The sequence below is a fragment of the Triticum aestivum genome, chromosome 6D (assembly GCF_018294505.1).
Source record: "Triticum aestivum cultivar Chinese Spring chromosome 6D, IWGSC CS RefSeq v2.1, whole genome shotgun sequence".
In the NCBI taxonomy this organism is placed as follows: Eukaryota; Viridiplantae; Streptophyta; class Magnoliopsida; order Poales; family Poaceae; genus Triticum; species Triticum aestivum.
Genome location: NC_057811.1, coordinates 119,378,324 through 119,402,907, shown reverse-complemented (window position 1 = coordinate 119,402,907; position 24,584 = coordinate 119,378,324). Strand labels below are relative to the sequence as shown.

The window sequence follows — 24,584 nt, the reverse complement described above, 5'->3', positions numbered from 1 at the left end:
TATCACGGGGTTTGGATGCACCGGCGAAGTTTGCACCAACTCTCAAGGTGAGAAAGGGCAATGCGCGGTACCGAAGAGGCTAGAAAATTGCGGAAAGGTAAGTGTGTGTATAATCCATGGACTCACATTAGTCATAAAGAAATCATATACTTATTGCAAAAATTTATTAGCCCTCGAAGCAAAGTACTACTACGCATGCTCCTAGGGGAAGGGTTGGTAGGAGTTAACCATCGCGTGATCCCGACCGCCACACAAAGGAAGACAATCAACAAATACTTCATGCTCCGACTTCGTTACCTAACGGTTCACCATACGTGCATGCTACGGGAATCACAAACTCCAACACATGTATTTTTCAATTCCACAATTACTCAACTAGCACAACTATAATATTACTACCTTTATATCTCAAAACAATTATCAAGCATCAAATTTCTCATGATATTAATTAAAGCCATGCTATTTTAAGACTCTCAAAATAATATAAGTGAAGCATGAGAGATCAATAGTTTCTATAAAACAAATCTACCACCGTGCTCTAAAAGATATAAGTGAAGCACTAGAGCAAAAACTATATAGCTCAAAAAATATAAGTGAAGCACATAGAGTATTCTAATAAATTCCGAATCAAGTGTGACTCTCTCAAAATGTGTGTACAGCAAGGATGATTGTGGCAAACTAACAAATAAAGACTCAAATAATACAAGACGCTCCAAGCAAAACACATATCATGTGGTGAATAAAAATATAGCTCCAAGTAAAGTTACCGATGGAAATAGACGAAAGAGGGGATGCCTTCCGGGGCATCCCCAAGCTTGGCTTTTAGTGTTGGAAATATGCCCTAGAGGCAATAATAAAATGGTTATTATTGTATTTCCTTGTTCATGATAATTGTCTGTTGTTCATGCTATAATTGTATTAACTGGAAACCGTAATACATGTGTGAATACATAGACCACAACATGTCCCTAGTAAGCCTCTAGTTGACTAGCTCGTTGATCAATAGATGGTTATCGTTTCCTGACCATGGACATTGGATGTCATTGATAACGGGATCACATCATTAGGAGAATGATGTGATGGACAAGACCCAATCCTAAGCATAGCACAAGATCGTGTAGTTCGTTTGCTAGAGATTTTCTAATGTCAAGTATCATTTCCTTAGACCATGAGATTGTGCAACTCCCGGATACCGTAGGAATGCTTTGGGTGTACCAAACGTCACAACGTAACTGGGTGGCTATAAAGGTGCACTACAGGTATCTCCGAAAGTGTCTGTTGGGTTGGCACGAATCGAGACTGGGATTTGTCACTCCGTATGACGGAGAGGTATCTCTGGGCCCACTCGGTAATGCATCATCATAATGAGCTCAATGTGACCAAGTGTTTGGTCACGGGATCATGCATTACGGTACGAGTAAAGTGACTTGCCGGTAACGAGATTGAACAAGGTATTGGGATACCGACGATCGAATCTCGGGCAAGTAACGTACCAATTGACAAAGGGGATTGTATACGGGATTGATTGAATCCTCGACATTGTGGTTCATCCGATGAGATCATCGTGGAACATGTGGGAGCCAACATGGGTATCCAGATCCCGCTGTTGGTTATTGACCGGAGAGTCGTCTCGGTCATGTCTGCATGTCTCCCGAACCCGTAGGGTCTACACACTTAAGGTTCGGTGACGCTAGGGTTGTAGAGATATTAGTATGCGGAAATCCGAAAGTCGTTCGGAGTCCCGGGTGAGATCCCGGACGTCACGAGGAGTTCCGGAATGGTCCGGAGGTAAAGATTTATATATGGGAAGTCCTATTTTGGCCACCGGAAAATGTTCGGGATTTTTCGGTATTGTACCGGGAAGGTTCTAGAAGGTTCCGAAGTGGGGCCCACCTGCATGGGGGGACCCACATGAACGTGGGTAGTGGGGGAAAGGCCCCACACCCCTGGTCAAGGCGCACCAAGATCCCACCTTAAAAGGAATAAGATCATATCCCGAAGGGATAAGATCAAGATCCCTAAAAAAGGGGGATAACAATTGGTGGGGAAGGGAAATGATGGGACCCACCTTTGCCAACGCCCCAATGGACTTGGAGGGCAAGAAACCAGCCCCCTCCACCCCTATATATAGTGGGGAGGCGCATGGGAGCAGCACCCCAAGCCCTGGCGCCTCCCTCCCTCCCGTGACACCTCTTCCTCCCCGCTTTCGCTTGGCGAAGCCCTGCCGGGATCCCGCTACTTCCACCACCACGCCGTCGTGGTGCTGGATCTCCATAAACTTCTCCTCCCCCCTTGTTGGATCAAGAAGGAGGAGACGTCCCCGCTCCGTACGTGTGTTGAACGCGGAGGTACCGTCCGTTCGGCGCTAGGATCATCGGTGATTTGGATCACGACGAGTACGACTCCATCAACCCCGTTCTCTTGAACGCTTCCGCTCGCGATCTACAAGAGTATGTAGATGCACTCCTCCCCTCTCGTTGCTAGCATCTCCTAGATTGATCTTGGTGACACGTAGGAAAATTTTGAATTTCTGCTACGTTCCCCAACATTTAGGTGTCCTTAGATTATCTTGGGGTGCCATGGGCATCCCCAAGCTTAGGCTCTTGCCACTCCTTGTTCCATAATCCATCAAATCTTTCACCCAAAACTTGAAAACTTCACAACACAAAACTTAGCAGAAAATCTCGTAAGCTCCGTTAGCGAAAGAAAACAAAAGATCACTTCAAGGTACTGTAATGAAATCATTCTTTATTTATATTGGTGTTAAACCTACTGTATTACAACTTCTCTATGGTTTATAAACTATTTTACTAGCCATAGATTCATCAAAATAAGCAAACAACACACGAAAAACAGAATCTGTCAAAAACAGAACAGTCTGTAGTAATCTGTGACTAACGCAAACTTATCGAACTCCAAAAATTCTACCAAAATAGGACGACCTAGAAAATTTGTTTAATGATCTTCTGCAATTGGAATCAGTATTTTATCACGTTCTGGTGATTTTAACAATTGTTTTCGTGAGCAGAAAGTTTCTGGAATTTTCAGCAAGATCAAATAACTATCATCCAAGAAGATCCTATAGGTTTAACTTGGCACAAACACTAATTAAAACATAAAAACGATTCTGCGTCTACTACTATTACTCCACACATCGACCGCTATCCAGCATGCATCTAGAGTATTAAGTTCATAAGAACAGAGTAACGCATTAGGCAAGATGACATGATGTAGAGGGATAAACTCAAGCAATATGATATATACCCCATCTTTTTATCCTCGATGGCAACAATACAATACGTGTCATTTCCCCTTCTGTCACTGGGATCGAGCACCGCAAGATTGAACCCAAAGCTAAGCACTTCTCCCATTGCAAGAAAGACCAATCTAGTAGGCCAAACCAAACTGATAATTTGAAGAGACTTGCAAAGATATCAAATCATGCATAAAAGAATTCAGAGAAGATTCAAATATTGTTCATAGATAAACTTGATCATAAACCCACAATTCATCGGATCTCGACAAACACACTGCAAAAAGTATTACATCAAATAGATCTCCAAGAAGATCGAGGAGAACTTTGTATTGAGATCCAAAGAGAGAAAAAAAGCCATCTAGCTAATAACTATGGACCCGAAGGTCCGTGGTAAACTAATCACACATCATCGGAGAGGCTATGGTGTTGATGTAGAAGCCCTCCGTGATCGATTCCCCCTCCGACAGAGCACCGGAAAAGGCCCCAAGATGGGATCTCACGGGTACAGAAGGTTGCGGCGGTGGAAATAGGGTTTCGTGGTGCTCCTGGATGTTTTCGGGGTATAAGAGTATATATATAGGCAAAGGAAGTAGATCGGTGGAGCTACGAGGGGCCCACGAGGGTGGGGGCGCGCCTACCCCCCTGGGAGCGCCCTCCTACCTCGTGGCCACCTCGTGGCTTCCTTTACGTCCACTCCAAGTCTCCTGGATTGCGTTTGTTCCAAAAACGATTCTCCCGAAGGTTTCATTCCGTTTGGACTCCGTTTGATATTCCTTTTCTGCGAAACACTGAAATAGGCAAAAAACAACAATTTGCACTGGGCCTCCGATTAGTAGGTTAGTCCCAAAAATAATATAAAAGTGCATAATAAAACCCATTAAACATCCAAAACAGATAATATAATAGCATGGAACAATAAAAAATTATAGATACGTTGGAGACGTATCAGTGCGGGGCGCGGTCGACGGTGTTGGCCGGCGAGCAGCTGCAGCGGGGCGGAACGGAACCTGCAGTGCAGCAAGCAGCAGAGCGGAAGCAAGGGCGGCGCGAGGCGAAGCGGGCGGCGACATGCGCCGTGTCTGGGCGGCTGCAGGGCGCGGGCCCCATGCGGGATGCACGGGAGCGCGTGGACGCGCTTTGAGGGCGAGCAGGGGCGAACGGGGCACGATCACGGTGGCTGTAGGGCGTGGGCGAGGCCGTTAGCACCGGCCGTGAGCACTGGCGGGGCGCGGTCGAGTGCTACTAGGCGCGCAACGGGGTGCACGTGGCGCGCGCGGGTGGTCGGCGCGGTGAGGAGGGGAGCGGAGGGAGGCGGGGCCTCACCAACGTTGCCGAGAAGAGGGGGCGACGAGGCTCGTTGGAGACCGGTGAGGAGGAGGACGGGGACGAGGTCGACGACGGAGAGGAGGAGATCTGGCGAGGAAGCGGTCGAGGTGGCGCCCGACACGGGGCGGGGCATGGCGACGCCGACGAAGATGGTGGGACGGCTCCGGTGAGGTGGCGTCAACGGAGAGGACGGAGGCGCGGCGGGGCGGCGATCGGTGACGGAGCCCAGCAGCGGGGCACGGGGTAGGGCGCCTCCGATCCCGATCTGGATCGGGATGGAGCGCAAAAAGGGGGAGTGGGAAGTGGGGCGGATAGGGTTAGGGTTCGGGGGATGGGGGGGTAAGGGAGTGAGGGGGGCCTGGGCCTGTTGGTTCGATGGCCAGCTGGGCCGTTCGGCCCAGTTGGCTAGCGGGGGTTTCCCTTTTTTTTCCTTTTTTTGTCCTTTTCTTTTTATTTATTTTAACATTTTACAGTTTTATTTTTAGTCTCATCTTATTTAAGTTTTATAAAAACATAAAAGTTGTACCAAAAATCAGTATTACTAATTATACCTCTGTTACCAAAGTTTAAACCCCCCAAATAAAATATTTAACATTTTATAATTAACAAAAGGCATTTATTAAATTGGCTAAGCTGTTGTTTCAATCCCATTTGAGCATTTAAACATTTTATAGAAGTGTGGTTTCTCCATCATAATGAACTATGGATTATTTGGCTCACCCGGATCATTTTAGTTTTAATGTTTGAAAATTTTTGTTGTTTGCCATATTTCGAATTTGAATTTTGAAACGGTTTTTTGAACTAACACGAGATTGGCAACAGTAACGGAGGTGACGTGGCATCATTAGTAAAGGTTCACTGTAGCATAACTATCCGGGTGTTACATGCATCATCTGCCAACCGCTCACGTGGGAGAGGAAGTTTCAGCCTGCCATGTTCCTCTCGTGCGTGGCCCGATCAATGGCGTTGTTGTCCATATGGCTGCCACTTCCGTGGCTGGCAATGTTGCAACCATTTGTCCACTAGGAAGATTGTCAATTAATGACCACACCTTGTTTCGCACTAGTTTCCCACCCACACGCGACAAGTCGCCCTAAATTACTACCGGAGCTCGCCCATTCGCGGGTATATAAATCCTTATTTTCCCCTTCATCGGCGCCACCACATTCACCCTCTTCCCCACATCCCCATCGCCGGCACACTCACCACCGCCGACCCCCTTCATCGGCCACCACCCCGCACCCTCTCTTCTCCATTACCATGTCTACGCGACTGCATCCTCCCTGCGAACCTTTCTCTAGTGAGATCAAAGAGGACCGCATCTCCAGAGAGAGAGAGAGAGAGAGAGAGAAAGGGCACGAGACTTCTCTGGCTGCCCGAGGACAACACGTGTTGTTAGGTTGAATCAGCCATCAGCTGCACCGCCTCCCCTCCGCCCTGGAGTATTGATCGCATCTCGACATTCACCTGCGTAGAAATGGAATCCACGCTCACGTCGGCTGCCACGCCGCACCCTCGCTTCTCCATTGCCATGTCGGTGCGGCCGCATCCTCCCCGTGAACCTTTCTCTGGTGAGACCAAAGAGGACCGCGCCGGGACACACACACACACACACACACACACAGAAATGGAATCCACGTTCACACCGGCCTTAAAAAATGTGGAAATCTGCCGCATCCAAGACACACATGCATGCGGCAGCTGAAGCATCGCCCGTGTATGAGGTCACTTCCAAGAGGAGGAGGAAGAGCATGTAAATTCAATTGGCAGAGAATCGCATTTTTAAGGTTGTTCAAATCCTATTTGTAATAATTCTTCTTGAAAACTATTTTTGTAAATCTATGTTGAAATCGATGTTAAATTCTGGTGATGAAAACCTTCATTGTTGAGCTGGGGAAGGAAGATGTTTTTAGTCACTGACTAGTGACTAGCTAATTGCTCGTGCATTGCAACGGAGGCATTCATATTCAATTGGTTTGACATCATTGTGCAAGTCCAATCATGTCCGACATGAATCTCACATCCATCATATTGTAGATTTTGGTAAGATTTGATTTGACTCGAGTATAGGTAGGGAAATGCAATGATTTTTTTTATTTTAGTAAAGGTTTTAGTAAAATTTGATTTTATTGAGTTAATGCAGGACGTGGGAGAGAGGGGATCGACGGGAGGAAGAGTAGACGTACTATCCACAACTCCCTTTAACAGTAGAAATAAAGCGGGTCTTATGTGAGAATCCATTTTAAAGGCTACATTTATATTAACTCTAATTTTGCGCGTTATCTCGACAACCTCCAAATGCATATCGAGCATTCACGTGCATTACGACTGCAACGACTGTTAAATTGTGATCCAAATTATACCGTGTTGGATTAGACGTAGTACAACTGGTGTGGGCATTTGCGTTGACGTCGACGCGTACGAGTACAACTCGTTTACTTGTCCTACAAGGACTCCTATGTGTTGCCCCTCATGTATACACCATGTAGTCGCACCTAAGACTGCCTGTCGTCTCGTGCTTGTAATACTCCTTTTCATAGTGATTGCGCCTTCGTGCGTCCGTGGTTTTCTCCCGCAAGGGTTTCCAGGTAAAAATCTCCGTGTCTCTCTGTCTCGTTTATTTCTCGTTATTATCTAACAAGTGGTATACAGAGCTGAGGTTCGTATACGAGATTTGAGATCGGGAGATTATGGTTCCGGCCTCCAGTGCGCCGCCGCCGACGTGACCTGGCGATCCGAAGCCAGATCGATTAAAAGTCGAGACCGACAGTTTTCCTACTGCTGATCCGATTCCTACCCGAGCAATCCACGCTGCTGTCAAATCACAAGATTCGCCGAGTTCCGCTGCTGTTTCCCGTCCACGACAGCCGTGCAACGGAGTTGCTGCTGCTCCACATCTACGTACAGGATCAAGTCCCGAGGCCTATCCGCCGAGTCGCTGCAACTCCACGTGAAGGCGGAATCAAGCAAATCAAATTGCTACTACTATTAGTACTTTTACTAGTAGTGCTACTCCTGTTCATCACGTGAAGCCAAGATCAGATTTTGTTTCCGATTGCTACATGCACACGCTACCAGGTGCTATTTACTCTGTTTGTTTGACCGCAAATTAATTCTGTTCAGAATTTTTTCTACCGGCTTGTACTACTTTGTATACACAGATTTATCTACTTATGGCATCCATGAAGTACAATTTTCCGCTGCTGGACCATGACACAAGGTTTACCCTATGGCAAGTCAAGATGCGGGCGTTGTTGGCACAGTCTGACTATGATGAAGCACTGGATAGTTTTGGGAAGAACAGAATTCAGGACTGGACTGATGAGGAGAAAAGAATTGATTGTAAGGCTTTGTCACAAATTCAACTCCATTTGCATAATAATATTTTGTAAGAAGTTTTGAGCGAGAAAACTGCCGCCGCTCTATGGTTAAAGCTGGAAGGGATTTGCATGACTAAAGATCTCACCAGCAAGATGCATCTGAAGCAAAAATTATTCCTGCACAGATTACCCGAGGGAGGTAATGTTTTGAATCATATTTCAGAATTTAAAGAGATCATATCTGATCTAGCTGCAATGGAGGTTAAGTATGAAGAGGAAGATACTGCTTTAATGTTACTTTGTTCACTGCCAAGTTCTTATACCAATTTTAGAGACACCATATTATACAGTCGTGATACTCTCACACTTAATGAAGTTTATGAAGCTTTGAACTCTAAGGAGAAGATGAAATTAATGGTGCCTCATGATGGTTCGAGTTCATCCCAAGCCGAGGGATTATCTGTTCGTGGCAGGACAAAGGAGAAGAACTCACATAATGGAAACAGAGGCAAAAGTAAGAACGGCTATAGGGGGCGGTCGCAATCCAGAGACAAGAAGTATTGCAGGTATTGCAAGAGAGACGGGCATGACATCTCAGAGTGTTTCAAGTTGCAGAACAAGGAAAAGAGAAAAGGTAACAAACAAGGTGAAAATTCTGCTAACGTTGCTCGTGATGATAGTTCTGATGATGCTCTTGTCGTTATTGCTGGATGTGCTGAGACCAACGATGAGTGGGTACTTGACACTGCATGCACTTTTCATATGTGTCCACATAGAGATTGGTTTAATACTTTTGATTCCGCTACTTCTGCTGGTTCCGTTTTGGGTTTTGATAATTCACCATGCAAGATTGAAGGCATAGGTTCTATTCGAATCAAGATGTTTGATGGCACAATCAGAACTTTGACAGATGTTCGGTATATTCCGAAGATGAAGAGAAATCTTATCTCTGTGAGTGCCCTTGATGCAAAGGGGTACAGGTATTCAGGTGGAGATAGTGCTTTGAAGGCCACCAAAGGTTCCCTTATTGTGATGAAAGGTGACTTAAGTTCGACCAATGGTCTTTATTACCTTCGAGGTTCTACCGTTTCAGGTAACGCTACTCCAGTTATTTCAAAGAATTTTGATTGTGATGCTGCTAACCTTTGGCATATGCGTCTTGGACATATGAGTGAACTTGGTTTGGCAGAGTTAAATAAGCGAGGCCTTCTTGATGCATATGAACCTGGTAAATTGAAATTTTGTGAGCATTGTATCTTCGGCAAGCACAAGAGGGTGAAGTTCAACACTTCGACTCATACAACCAAAGGTATTCTTGATTATGTCCATTCTGATTTATGAGGACCATCTCGCAGAAAGTCACTAGGTGGTGCTAGTTACATGCTGACTATTATTGATGATTATTCGAGAAAAGTTTGGCCTTATTTCTTGAAGCATAAATATGAACCATTCTCAGCATTTAAGGAGTGGAATATTATGATTGAGAGACAAACTGAAAAGAAGGTAAAGATACTTCGCACTGATAATGGTATGGAATTCTATTCTAAGCAATTTAAAAATTATTACAAGTCTGAAGGCATTGTCAGACATTACACCGTTCCTTATACTCCTCAACAAAACGGTGTTGCTGAGCGTATGAACAGGACCATTATTTTCAGAGCCCGTTGCATGTTGTCCAATGCAGGTTTACATAGGCGTTTTTGGGCTGAGGCCGCTTCCACTGCTTGTTATCTCATTAACCGTCCACCATCTATTGCTCTTAATAAGAAAACTCCAATTGAGGTATGGTCTGGTTCACCTGCTGATTGTTCACAATTGAGAGTTTTTGGTTGCACTGCTTACGCTCATGTTGATAATGGAAAACTGGAGCCTAGGGCTGTTAAGTGCATCTTTCTTGGTTATAAGTCTGGTGTTAAAGGTTTTAAATTGTGGAATCCTGAAACCCAGAAGGTTGTTATTAGCAGAAATGTTATCTTTAATGAATCTGCTATGTTACATGATGTTTCATCTACTAATGTTCCCGTTGAAAGTGAACAACAGCCTATTGTTCAGGAGCCTACTGTTCAGGTGGAGCATGTTATTGATTCAGGTGATACATCTGGTAAGGAAATTGTTGATGCACATGATGATCCCTTCGTTGATGATGAACATGTCACTCCCACTCGAAATCAGCCTATTGTTCCATCCAGTTGGAATCTTGCACGTGACAGAGTTAGGCGGGGTATTAATAAACCAGACAGGTTAATTGAAGAGTGCAATATTGTTTCTTTTGCTTTATCTGTTGCAGAAGAAATTGAAGGTAATGCTGAGCCTTCTTCATATACCGAGGCTATTATTTCTGGTGATAGTAATAAGTGGATGACCGCTATGCATGATGAGATGGAATCACTTGAAAAGAATGGCACTTGGCATTTAGTAAAATTGCCTAGAGAGAAGAAACCTATTCGTTGCAAGTGGGTTTTCAAGAAGAAAGAAGGTGTTTCTCCTAATGATGAGACAAGATATAAAGCAAGGTTAGTTGCTAAAGGTTACAGTCAGATTCCAGGTATTGACTATAACGAAGTCTTTTCTCCTGTTGTGAAGCATAGCTCTATTCGCACTTTACTCAGTATTGTTGCCATGCATGATTTTGAGCTTGAACAATTGGATGTTAAAACTGCATTTTTACATGGAGAATTAGAAGAGGATATTTATATGGAACAACTTCAAGGTTTCGTTATTCCTGGAAAAGAAAAGCTTGTCTGTAAGTTAAAGAAATCTCTTTATGGATTGAAGCAATCCCCTAGACAGTGGTACAAGAGATTTGACACCTTTATGCTCTCTCAAGGTTTCAAAAGGTCTAATTATGATAGTTGTGTTTATTTGAAAACTGTCAGAGGTTCAACTATTTATTTGCTCCTTTATGTTGATGATATGTTTATTGCTGCAAAGAGTATGTCAGAGATTAATGAACTAAAGAAGCAATTGGGTAATGAATTTGAGATGAAGGATTTGGGTGCAGCAAAGAAAATTCTTGGCATGGAAATATCCAGAGATAGACCATCTGGAAAAGTGTATCTTAGTCAGAAGGGATATATTGATAAAGTTCTTCGTCGTTTTAATATGCATAATACCAAGCCGGTGAGTACACCGTCCTAAGTCAGATGCAGATATTGAGTACATGTCTAGAGTTCCCTATTCGAGTGCAGTTGGTTCACTTATGTATGCCATGGTTTGTTCTCGTCCGGATTTATCTTATGCATTGAGTGTTGTCAGTAGATACATGGCTAATCCTGGAAAAGAGCATTGGAGAGCAGTTCAGTGGATTTTCAGATACCTGCGAGTTACTTCTAATGCTTATTTACAGTTTGGGAAAACTAGAGATGAACTTGTTGGTTTTGTTGATTCTGATTTTGCTGGTGATTTGGATAAGAGAAGATCACTCACATGTTATGTTTTCACCATTGGTGGTTGTGCTGTGAGTTGGAGAGCAACTTTGCAGTCTATTGTGGCTTGTTCCACTACTGTTGCCGAGTATATGGCTATTTCTGAGGCATGCAAAGAAGCTATCTGGTTGAGAGGTTTGTATACTGAGCTTTGTGGAGATTCATCTTGCCCTACCATATTTTCTGACAGTCAAAGTGACATATATCTTACAAAGAATCCAATGTATCATGAGAGGACAAAGCACATTGATGTCAGATTTTATTATATTTGAGATAAGTACTCATGATAATCCTGCTGATATGATGACAAAGCCAGTTCCGACCAATAAGTTTGAGCTTTGCTCAGGCTTAGTTGGTATTTCTCACTAGTCCTATGGACTTTGACGCACAAGGTGTTTATGCTGATTTGGATGGAGTTATTTATTTTCTTCGACTACTGGAGGGAATTTGGATCAAGATGGAGATTGTTAAATTGTGATCCAAATTATACCGTGTTGGACTAGACGTAGTACAACTAGTGTGGGCATTTGCGTTGACGTCGACGCGTACGAGTACAACTCGTTTACTTGTCCTACAAGGACTCCTATGTGTTGCCCCTCATATATACACCATGTAGTCACACCTAAGACGGCATGTCGTCTCGTGCTTGTAATACTCCTCCTCATAGTGATTGCGCCTTCGTGCGTCCATGGTTTTCTCCCGCAAGGGTTTTCATGTAAAAATCTCCGTATCTCTCTGTCTCGTTTATTTCTCGTTATTATCTAACAACGACTCTACCAGAATTGTTCCGCTTGAGTTGCTCTGAGCTGGTTAAACCGATCAAAACCAGAAACCAGTTCCGGTAACGAACAAAGCTCGATGGGTCAACGTCAATTCGGTTGATTTGTATTTCGTTACCCGATGATTTTTGCTTCGAACCACAATAAAAGCCAGGACCAATGAAGCAAAGACGCGTTGTGGTACCGCACACTTCGGTGCCGATGGATCGACGTCAACGAGGAAAATACCGTATAAAAATCGTAGCGCCCATTTCTTGTGGCAATGAGTACATGTACATCACAATGCCACGGAAATGGACTAGAATGACTCTCGATCCATTCGAGAAAAATTTCTGGCCTGGAACTTCCGAGAAACGACCAACACACGGATAATGTCTACATAATTGCAATACCATTTCGTACACGCTATGCTGACCAATTGGAAATAAACCCGGGTTGAATCAAGCGGAATTAGCTAAGAGCATCCGAGCAATGCTCGGGAAAGACAGGGCAAGACTTATCTGACGAGGTTCCGTTAAAAAAAGGATTTACGTTTTTTAGTAAAAAAAAAGTAGAACATCTCTAGCAGACCTCTTAAAAGCGGCCAAACCCATAATAAATAAGACATTTACAGTTTCGGTTAAAAAACGATTCCTAGTAGGTCCCGTAAAGTTTGATCGACCCTTCAAAATTTTAAGGGGCACCAAGAATCCATCCACAAGAAACTCATATGTACAAATTGGAAGGCAATATACAGTTTAACCAGTAAACAGTCAAACCTCGTCTGAGCAGATGCGTTGTCGCGTAATTGGCCGGAATCAACCCGAAACTCGCCGGAATCCATCGCCACACATCGAAAAAGGTCGCCGTACGCCGGAATTTGTCGTTGCCGGTCCAAATTGTGGCCGGCTCTGCCTTCACCGCGAAGATGAGTCCAACCACGGGCGGGATGGAGCAGGCCGCCGGCGGCCCGAATCAAGGCGGGGCGGCGCCGGAGAAGGGCGAGAGAGGCGCGAAATGGGCGGGCATGGCCGGGGCAGAGTGCGGCGGCGGCGGCGAGCGTGGCCAGGGCGAAACGCGACGGGGGTAGGCGTGGCTGGGACGGGGCGTGCATGGTCCGGGCTGGACAGGCGGGGGCTGGCATGGCTAAGGTGCGGCGCGGCAAGGGGAAGCGCGGCCGGAGCGGGACGATTGTTTGCTGTATCATTTTGGATATAGTTCCTAATATAGTATCTGTTCTTTTTGGTCCAGTTTTGCATCGTAAAAACATTTAAAGGACTTTTTAAACGTGTTTTTATGAATTGGCTTTTAAGGGATATGCTCCTAGGGGGTTGCATGCGTTGACCAGCCTCACATGGACTATAAAACATGCTGCTGCGTGCGCTTGTTGTCATCATATCCATGTACCTGGCAGCAGTCTAGCTCAGTACCTTGCAGCCTGCACTTGTCTACACGCTTGCAGCATGGGGTTCGTGTACCGAATCGCGAGCCCGTCGGAGTACCTGGCCATCACCGGGTACGGCGTGGACGACGTGAAGCTGGCGAAGAAGGCGTGGATCGCGCCGGGGCAGCGGTGCGCGCGCTTCGACATCTCCCCGGTGAACTACACCTTCGAGGTGCAGGCGATGAGCGCCGAGAAGCTCCCCTTCGTGCTCCCCGCCGTCTTCACCATCGGCCCGCGCGCGGACGACGTCGAGTCCCTGCTCCGCTACGCCAAGCTCATCTCCCCGCACGACAAGCTCTCCCGCCACGTCAACGAGCTGGTCAAGGGCGTGATCGAGGGCGAGACGCGCGTGCTGGCGGCGTCCATGACCATGGAGCAGATCTTCCACGGCACCAAGTCGTTCAAGCAGGCCGTGTTCGAGAGCGTGCAGCTGGAGCTCAACCAGTTCGGCCTCATCATCTACAACGCCAACGTGAAGCAGCTGGTGGACGTGCCGGGGCACGAGTACTTCTCCTACCTCGGCCAGAAGACGCAGCAGGAGGCCGTCAACCAGGCCAAGGTGGACGTGGCCGAGGCGCGCATGAAGGGGGAGGTCGGCGCCAAGGAGCGCGAGGGGATGACGCGCCAGAACGCCGCCAAGGTGGACGCCGAGACCAAGGTGTACACGGTGAAGCGCCAGGGGGAGGGCTCCAAGGAGGAGGCCAGGGTGACGGCGGAGGTGAGGGTGTTCAGGAACGAGAGGGACGCCGAGGTGGCGCAGGCCGACGCGGAGCTGGCCATGAAGAAGGCCGGGTGGGAGCAGCAGGCGAGGGTGGCGGAGGTGGAGGCGGCCAAGGCCGTGGCCATACGCGACGCGCAGCTGCAGGTGGAGGTGGAGCGCACCAACGCCGCCAGGCAGACGGAGAAGCTCAAGGCCGAGCACCTCAGCAAGGCCGTCGTGGACTACGAGATGAAGGTGCAGCAGGCCAACTGGGAGCTCTACAACCGGCAGAAGGCGGCGGAGGCGCTGCTGTTCGAGCAGGAGAGGCAGGCGGAGGCGCGCCGCGCGATGGCGGACGCGGAGTTCTTCGCGCGGCAGCGGGAGGCCGAGGCCGAGCTCTACGCCAAGCGCAAGGAGGCCGAGGGGCTGGCGGCCATGGGAGAGGCCCAGAGCGTGTACCTGTCCTCCATGCTCGGCGCGCTCGGCGGCAGCTACGGCGCGCTCCGCGACTACCTCATGATCAGCTCGGGCGTGTATCAGGAGATGGCGCGCATCAACGCCGACGCCATCAAGGGGCTCGAGCCCAAGATCAGCGTGTGGAGCAACGGCTCTGCTTCCGAGGGTGGCGACGGCGCCATGAAGGAGATGGCCGGGGTGTACAGGATGCTGCCGCCGCTGCTGACGACGGTGCACGAGCAGACTGGGATGCTACCGCCGGCGTGGATGGGCACTCTCAAGGGCGGCACCTCCACGTCCACCTGAGCTTGCCATGAAGTTTCAAGTACGTGCACTCGTGCACCATATATATGCCAGTGTGGTTGTGAATGCGTGTGAGATACGTCAACATTAGGGCGTTTTATTTACTTCGGAAAACATGTACTACTGTTTAATTTGCTCATGAATAAACCAAGGATGTGTCTAGCTTGCATCTAGATGAGAAGAGTGTGGCTAGGTCTCAGTTAAGTGACATGGTATAAGGAAAAAAACTAAAGAAAAAAGATGTGACTAGGTCTCAGACTCTCAGTCGACTGAGATTTAACCAAGTCTCAGTCAAGTGACATAATATATAAAAGAAAAAAAGTAAAATTGAAAAGAAAGTTTTGCACGAATCTCAATGTAAAATCTCACGGATATAGTACCGATTGAGACTTAATGAAGTCTAAGTCGACTGGAAAAAAATTATACGAATTTGTATGCAAGATCAAAGAAATATAGCATCAACCGAGGCATCTCAGTCGATTGAGACTTAGCAAAACTGGAGAATAGCTATATCTCATCTAACTTCCTCCATCAACAGAAACGAAATATTAGACGATTTAAAATAGAGGGAATATATCATTGAATTCTACCTAGACATTCGTGGGGATTTTTTCATTTTATTTTTGTGTTTGATTAATCAAATTGTGTAGGAGTTAGATTTGACTTTGTCTGTTTTTCTTTTTATGCACCGTTGAATGAACGAGCAATTAGCTAATTATAAAAAGTTAAAGAAAAGAATGAAAAAAAAATAAGAAAACGGGCTGGCTCTTCCCTACGAGCCGGGCTGCCCCTATCCGGATGCCCCGTTGCTTCCTGGCTGGGCCTATATATGATCTGGCCGACCTCCCGCTGGAATCGGCCACCGACCTCGATAGAACAGCTGGGCGAGCGACACCGCCCTCGTCGCCGGACCCTCTGCTGGCGACGATCATCAACCAGGTGCGCCTCTTCCCTTCGCTGCCCTTCGATAAAACCGAGCACCCAAACCCTAAATTAAGCTATTTTGTTTCCGGATATGACCCAATCACATGCATATGTGTGTAACTTCGATTTTCTGCAAAAAAGTTATACGATGTTTGGGGCTTCAACCAAAATTGCTGTGGGAACCTTCGATGGGGACCTCAACCAAAAACTTTCAAAGTTAGCGTTTTGCCGCGTTGCCGTAGATAGAGTGCCGCCTGTGGCCTCGACCCTGTTCTCCGATCTGGAGTTCTGAACCTTGTGCAGCTGTGTGGCTTTGCCGGTTTCTCGGCTAATGAAAATTCAGATTCAGAACAAAATAAAATTCAAAAGTTGGTGTTTGGGGCTAAGTTCATATATCGTCCCTTAGATTGTTCGGCCTGAAAATTTTACAGCATTGCTTTACTGACTTACTGTTGATAACTCTACAGTTTGCCTCCTGCAGAAAATAACGCTGCTTCAGTCTAACAAAAGATGAGCAAGACTAAGAGGGGTGGCGACGATCACACAGGAAGGTGACATAAGAGCAGACGAGCTTGCAATAGTAAAGGAAGGGCATCCGAGCCAATGGCCTCATGTATGCTGCCTCTTCCTCTTTTATTAGCACCCCTTTGAATTGATTGATTTGTAAAAGTTTTACCACATTGCTTTACTGTTAGTGAATCCACATTTTTTTTCCCTTGTTTTTTCCCCCAAAAAATCATGCAGCAGTCTCGGAGAAGATGCGGAAAAGTAAGAGGGGAACTAAGAGGGGGGGCGATGATCTCGCAAGCAGATCGGATGAGAGGGATGGTGATCTTCTCCCAAGATCACATAAGAGTACAATAGTTCGCGATGGTAAAGAAGTCGTAACCAAGTCGTTGGCATACTGGTTCTTCCTCTTTCATTAGCATTCCCTCGATTGATTTGTCAAGAGATAACATGTGGGCCATGGTTTTTAGAGAGAGGGTGAAAATGGGTTTGCTTGCACTGAAAAAGACCAAAATACATTTCAGTCTCCCCTGTCTAGATCTGCATGCCAATCACCAGCACCCCTGTCCCTAGTAGTGCTATACCAGCTGTCATGTAGGAGACCCTGACCGCGTGGGCCCACGCCTAGCCCCGGCTCCTGCTCTGGGCACTGCCATGTCATCATCATCCACGTAGTATGCCACATCAGCAAAACCACCCCGGGGGGCGGGGGTCATTTAGACGGTTTTCAATACATCGGGGCAAAATACCTGGAACCTGGTTTTCTAGGTGAGGGGTGAAGTAGGCTAGCGCCAATAATACAAGTTTAGCTTTTCTAGGTGAGGAGTACTCCCTCTGTAAAATAATATAAGAGTGTTTAGATCACTAATCTAAACACTTTTATATTAGTTTACGGAGGGAGTACTTAATAACTATTCAACTAGTTTAGAACACATTCATTGTTTCATTGCTATTGGATAGCACAGTTACACAATGTTCTTGGGTATGTTCATGTGGACCGACCTCTAATACTATGAATTGTTGTTGCTCAGGTTGTCATCACATAATCTAATACTCCTACATCAATTATCCGCTGGATTTATGTGAATTTACTTGGCACGTATAGTAGCTAATATCTCAGTGCTAATCGGTCGACCTTGTTGCACCAGTATACACATATGCTCGCTACAAGGAACAGTTTGGGGATCTAGAGTCCATGGGTTACCCTGAGCCACCAATAACCATGCCAGATGGTGAGTTATTATTACTGACCCTTTTTTACAGCTCTGTTGTACAACTAACAACCACATCTATCTTCCATCAGATGATATGCTTTTGGTTAATACTTTCGAGGAGACTTTTGGCGACACATACCCTGAAGGTGATTGGCATGAATTCAGTAAAAAGGGCTCTTCCAACATAGATCGCTATGTTGTCGCGCTTGCTTCATTCAGTGGTGAGTTACAATGAGCCGCATTTACTGTGTCATGTTTGTATTCGAGTCATCACTTGTTAACAAACCAAAAATCACACACAGGAGAGAAAAGGCATTTTGCATGCTCAGGTTTTTTCATCGAATGGAATGGATCTACGGTTATTCTGACATCGGCGGGCTTGGTCAGGAGTTCAACTGATGAAAACAAGATTGATGAAAACTTGAGGGTTGGTCCATCCTCATCATTCTTTTCACTGATTGCCTGTTCTTTCAAATCATTGCTTGAGTCTCACTGTATCATTTGTAGATCGAAGTGTTGCTTCCCAGGAGACGGCGCATAAAGGGCACGCTACAGCACTACAGTCTACACTACAACGTTGCTCTAGTCGGCGTCGAGGATTGCCGTGTTGTTCGTCCAGCAATTATTCAGCGTCTTCGGTATGTGTGCTCTAAAATAGCAGCCGTAGGGCGCTGTTTCGAATCAGGCGCGCTGATGGCCGTGATCGCGGAAGAGGTCACCTGGACAGGCACGCTCGATTGCGTTTGCGTTGAACGAATCTCACGTAGAATCACCAAGGTGCGTATGCTGTTGCTATTTCCTGCCTAGGTGGAAGTAAATTGTACTCCATGTCTACTATTTCATGGATTAGGAATACTTGGTGACTAGGACATGGAGTACAATTAGAAATTATATGCTGTTGCTATAATCCAAGGTAGTACAGTAGTATCTATTTGGATTAGAAATTACAGCATGTACTCCATGTCACCTTGCTAGGCTGGTATGGGAGGACCCCTTGTTAATATGGACGGGGAAGTTGTCGGCATGGACTTCTACGACACGAGGATCGGAACCCCTGTCCAGGGCCGGTCCTGATATTTTGAGGGCCCGGGGCGAAACTATAATTTGTGGCCCTTAAAATAAACACTATAAGAATATATGATCACATAAGTACACAAATCCGACAGGGCATGTATATTGGTGAATATGGTTTCACTCACAACTCTTATGAATAGTTAATTTGAAAAAAATACTAGTCATATAAAAATAAAAAATAAACAGATTATACATAGGTATTAAGTTTCACAAGGAAATGACATTCTAAGCAAAATGCCAAAGTCGAAGTTATATTGAAAAATATTTTTTTGATGAATAGTAAGGCCTGATTGTATTTTCTTCTCTAAGAATACCACTGGTCCCATTTCTCCACGTAGCTTCACAAGTGAGTAGAATGGTCCACCAAGTTTTATACCGCCAAATTTCATAATGTTTTGAACTTTTCTAGTATTTTTAAAAAATTATTAGTTATACGGGTGTAGATGGAACCATGTTCATCTTTGTATTTTCGAAAAGCAGCATTCATATCAAATAATTGATACATATTACCTTCAAAATTTCATCTAACAATCATCAATAAAATTCACTACTTATGATTGAGTCGATGGCACCTCTCAGTAATTCTATCAAGTTAACCACACTTTGTTTTCTTTTTCCTCTTTTTATCAAATGCATATATTCTAGGAGTAGGCGACATTATGCCACACAGATCAAAATAAATAAATTACATCAAAGCTTGAACACCGCAAAGCTATGCATCAAGCATGCATTCCAATATAAAATACTTAATTAGCAATATAGATATGGGAAATAGGTAATATTACCTCGGATCATTCGGGTCGGTGTCCATGATCATTAGCAATATATATTGATGTCTGATGGAAGGAGCTCGGCGACCTGCATCACTGTGTGCGTCAGTCGCGTGAAGAGCGGAACAGATCTGGTGGAGTTCGTTGATGTGGCAAGTCGTGAACTTCGTCAGCACTGCCTGCCCTACCATGGTCGTCGTCCCCTTGGAGTCTAGCATGAATGCCGCTCCCGCGTCCACCCCACCACCGGCTTGCGGTTGTCGTCGGCGCCGACGTAGGAGGAGAAAGCTGCGACGGCGAGACCAGGCTGCCCATGGTTTGTTCTGCGATGACCAAAGGAGATTGGGGAATAGATTGAATAAGGAAAGTCATAGCGATGAGAAGGAAACCCAATAATCTGGCTAGGGCAAGGCAACCAGGCTAAGCATTTTAGTTTGAGAGAAGCGTACAGGCTAACAGATCAAATCTCAACTATCAGCGGCTTCGTCCGCAGTCTCCTTGGGCCATGGCCTACGTGGATAGTACCTGGGTGGGGGCCCCTATACATGGGGGGCCCGGGGCGGCCGCCCCCTCTGCCCTCCCTCAGGGCCGGCCCTGCCCCTATCGTGATGTGGGATCATGTTCAATGCATTCTGGAACATTTTTGTGAAAAGAGGTATGCCTGGCTAGCTTTCCTTTCTGGGCATTCAGGTGCTTGTCATACATGATAAGTTTTTTAACGAGGTTTTAAGGGTGTTTACGTACTTCGTTACCTGGGTCGAATGTTTTAAGAAGCTTTGCTGAACCAAGCAGGTTCAGTGAAGCATCATGAATGAGTGGATGCTGTTAGTAAATCTGTTTATCGGTATGTTTTGGCTGGCAGTAAGGCTGGTGATGTTGGGAGTGACAGTGGTGAGGCTTTCTGGAAAATGGATGGGGATCCCAGCGACAGGCTAAACAGGTATGTGTTGTTATCTGATACAGTTAGACACTAATAAGCTATGGTTTCAATGTGCTCTTTTCTTTGGATAAATAATAATGAGATTATCACCACATACATACAGGTGGCCCGTGCCCGCGCCATGTTGGCGCAGTCGCGACGACGTGGACGCGGACAAGAAATCCGAGGAGGATGAGCTGAACCTCGAACCCCCGCCCCCCAGTGACAGTTTCGACTGGAGCTTCAATTTCTTCAATTTTTTTGAACAGGAGCCGGGCTCTAAACCCTCATCCAGCCGCAGAAGCAACGAACCCCGCAGTAACCCATACATATACGGATACATAGATGGGGAGAGAGTTTTACTTTCTCTTTGATAGTGCGTGTCTGCAGCATTTCGTTGCGCTGTTGGCTAGGTTTCAGTTCACGAGGATCTGCTTGTTGCTGCTAGTCTTTGCGAATGTTCCATGTAGCTGTTGTGCGTGGTCTCTTGGGATTGCAGAGTGAGTGCAGCCTTATGTAACAGATGGTGAGGACTTGGTTTATACTGAATTCGTTTATACTAGCATGCACAGGCACAGGCTTTTTTCTTGATGCATTAGAGCAACTCCAACGCACCGACGCATTCTATCCGCGGGGATCCGTTTGGATAGAAACCGTGGCCCACGCGCCGACCCAAACGGGCGAGCGTCTGTTGTCCGCGCATAACCCATTTCGAGCCCATATTTGAGCCCAGTTTGCGTCGGCACGGACATGGAATGGACGTGCGCGACGCCGGCCTTGTCCTCCCTTTGGCCCGTCAGTCGGTGGCACTTTGACCATTCCCCCTCCCTCTCCCATCTGCAGCCGACACCCGGCCACTCCCGCCCTCGCCCGGTTTCGGCCGGTGGGACGCTGCCCAGGCCATCACCCTCCCCCAGATATCTCCCCCAGCAATACGCCGCACCCCTCGACAACCAAACTTGTCGGCGTTGGTGGCCTATGCAGCCGACGTCGTAGCACCCGCCACGACCACGCTAGCCCCGTCCTCCGCCGCCGCTGGAAACGCTCCGAGCCTGGTGCCTCCGCCCCCACTATCGCCTCCACGCCTACAGCTTGCTATCTGGACTGGGGGACGGGCGGTGTTCTTCGCCGGCCGACTTCTTCCACCACGCAAGGTACAAATGGATAGTGGAAATGAGTATTTTTTTTCAACAACTTCATTTGTGATTCAGACGATTCATCGTTGGACGATGAGGAGATGGTGGTTGCTGCATTGGTCATCCATGACCACATTGCTAGGCAGCGGCCGATGTTTAGGGGCTTGATCTCGAGCCATGTTCCGGCGTTGAATCGCAACAGATAGAGGGGCCATTGCCTACTTTGGGATGACTACTTTGCGTCCGGCGATCAACAGTTCAACACACAAGTTATTTCGGCGTCGCTCTCGGATGGCTAGACATGTGCTCAATCGTATCTGGGGACCGGGAGGGGTTTGTGGCCTACTATGATTATTTGGAATGCAAGTCGGATGCACTTAGAAAAGTTGGCTTCTCCTATTTTCAGAAATGCACCGCAGCTATTCAGATGCTTGCATATGGAATACCTGTTGATCTTATTGTTGATGAGTACGTCTTCATGAGTGAGTCCACTTGCCTAGATTTCATGTACAAGTTCTACAAGGCTGTGGTGGCAGTGTTTGGTTTAGTACTTGAGAGAGCCAATTGTTGCAGATACAACCCGGTTGTTGGAGATCAATGCAGCTAGAGGCTTTGCGGGTATACTTGGTAGCATAGATTGTATGCACTGAAAGTGGAGTACTGTCCATCTACTTGGCAGGGGCAGTATAGGGGCCATGTGAAAGTTTGCACTTCATTATTGAGGCCGTGGCTTCACAAGATTTCTGGATTTGGCACTCTTGTTTTGGCATGGCCGCTCTCACAACGACATCAACGTGCTATAGAATTCTCCGGTGTTCGGAAGGCTTGCAAAAGACAACTTCCCATAGGTCAATGTTGAGATCAATTGCGACCGCTACAACAAAGGATACCACCTAGTTGACGGTATCTATCCTCAGTGGACGACCTTTGTGAAGACAATCCCCAACCCAGTAGGAGAGAAGAGGCAGAGATTTACCCAAGCAGAAGAGAGTGCTAGGAAGGATGTTGAGCGTGCTTTTGGTGTTCTTCAATCTCGATAGGGCATCTTTGGTATCCTGCTAAAACTTGGAGCACAAGAAGTTGCGGCAGGTGATGACTATTTGTGTGATCATGCAGAACATGATCATAGAAGATGAGCATCCCAATGAAATCTATGACCAAGAGTTTCAATTTCAGGGTGAAAATGTTGTGCTTGAGCATGGAAGAGCGGCAACATTTGCATAGTTTATCCAATTTCTCAAGAAATATGTGCTTGAAAAACTCACATTCAACTAGAAGATGATTTGATTGAGCATACGTGGGCCCACTTTTTTGGGCAACCAATAAATGTATCGTCTCATTTATTTCAAACGTATTTGTGACAATTTAAATTTTATTTGGTTTGCAAACTATGAGATTGTTATTTGGTTGTAAAACGGTGATATTTTTATTTGGTTACAAGACAAATGCGAACTTTTGGCAATGTTTTAGATATGTATGAAAAAGGGTGGAAAAAATGCCCGCGGACGCAAAATGCGCTGGTGAGTTGGGCGCACCAGTCGGCCGCCGTCCAAAACGCAAACCAAATGGATAATCTCTACTCCTAATGGACGAGTTGGTGAATAGTCTCCGTGGTTTATTTTCGCTGGGTTTTTTTCGTCTCTCCTCCCACCACCCCCTCCCACCCTGGTCCGCGGTTTATTTTCGCTGGGTTTTTTTCGTCTCTCCTCCCACCACCTCCTCCCACCCTGGTCTATCGGTTTATTTTTCTCTCCACTCTTTATTACAACCAAAACTTTCCTAACATATAACAAATTACGGATCTAACTTCCTTAAATTATGCAAATCAATCGATTTCTTTTATTGGTTCAATTTGTCTTAGGAAACAAATAACAGATTTTCAGGAAACAAATAATACATTTTAATCTAACTTTCCTAACTTATCTAAATCAATCGATTTCTCTTATTAGTGAAATTTGTTTTAGGAAACAAATAACAGACACGTCACAACTTTTCTCCCAATAAATAGTTTCTTAACATTTGCAAACTTTCCTAATCAGACACGTCACAAACGGGCAGGTACTGATATCACGTTACCAAATAATAAAACCCCATTTGCATAGAAATCAGTTCAAAAATCCTAACTTTCCTAAAATTTTACCTTTCCTTGATAACAACCAATATTTCCTATGTTTTTCACCTATTGAAGGAAATCACCTTTCCGGGTTATGATTTTTTTTGCGATTCTTTCCAATTGTGACCTCTCCTTCCACTCCGGCTCCTTCTTGCATAAACACCTCCACCACAGCCAGGTGACACCACCCCAGACCTCCTGCCTCTCCACACCTTCTCCGCCACCTCCTTCTCGTACTCCATTAACAATCCCTCCGCCACATTTGTCCACGGCGGTGTCGAGGGCATGGCGCAGCAGCGTACCAGCGGTAGAGCAGCGCATAGCAGCAGGAAGCAACACGCAGCAGGCGAGGCGAGCGGCCGACGGTGGAGGGCAGAGATGCGGCCGGCGTGGCTGAGGGGGCGGCCGGCAGAAGAAGGCCACGACTGGAGGCGGCGCGAGGTAGGGGCGCGACAGCGGGGCGAGCGAAGGGATAGGCGGCAGCAGACGGGGCGAGCACAGCCAGCGAGAGTGTGGCGCGCGGCCAGGGTGTGTGTCGCGCGGGGCACAGTGGTGTGGTGGCTGCGGCGAGCGCGACGGCAGCGGCGGGCGCGACCGACGCGGTGTAGCACGGGCGTGGGCATGTGCGTGCATAGGAGCGGGCATGTACCACGGGGGCAATCCGAGGAGCTCGGTGGCTACCCCTGCAATGGCCATGGCGGACGGCGGTTCTCGGCCACGGCGAAATACTTAACGAGAGCAAACGAGAGGGGTAACAGGGGAAAGGCAAGAGGAGATCATGGCGGTGTCAATGGCGCCCTAGGGGAAGACATGGGAGCTCGGGGCGGCGCGGATCGAACGGCAATGTCGCGGTGGCCCAAGGTTGAGGAAGACGGCAGCGACGTCGATGCGGGGGTGCTGGACTTGATCTCGTTGGCGCAGACGAAGTAGCGAAGGCGT

The 24,584-nt window shown here is 46.7% G+C and overlaps 2 protein-coding genes across 2 annotated transcripts; both read left to right on the top strand.

Moving 5' to 3' along the window:
- Positions 1 to 13,480: 13,480 nt before the first annotated feature.
- LOC123144001 (flotillin-like protein 1) lies at positions 13,481 to 15,196 on the top strand. The gene has a single exon (XM_044563009.1). The coding sequence runs from the start codon at positions 13,549 to 13,551 to the stop codon at positions 14,989 to 14,991; it is 1,443 nt and encodes a 480-aa protein (XP_044418944.1). The 5' UTR covers positions 13,481 to 13,548; the 3' UTR covers positions 14,992 to 15,196.
- Positions 15,197 to 15,855: 659 nt separating this feature from the next.
- LOC123144000 (uncharacterized) lies at positions 15,856 to 19,635 on the top strand. Its single transcript, XM_044563008.1, has 7 exons — positions 15,856 to 15,927; positions 16,380 to 16,525; positions 16,657 to 16,785; positions 17,568 to 17,651; positions 17,723 to 17,854; positions 17,936 to 18,060; positions 18,141 to 19,635. The coding sequence occupies exons 2-7, from the start codon at positions 16,516 to 16,518 to the stop codon at positions 18,438 to 18,440; spliced, it is 780 nt and encodes a 259-aa protein (XP_044418943.1). The 5' UTR covers positions 15,856 to 15,927; positions 16,380 to 16,515; the 3' UTR covers positions 18,441 to 19,635.
- The last annotated feature ends 4,949 nt before the right edge of the window (positions 19,636 to 24,584 follow it).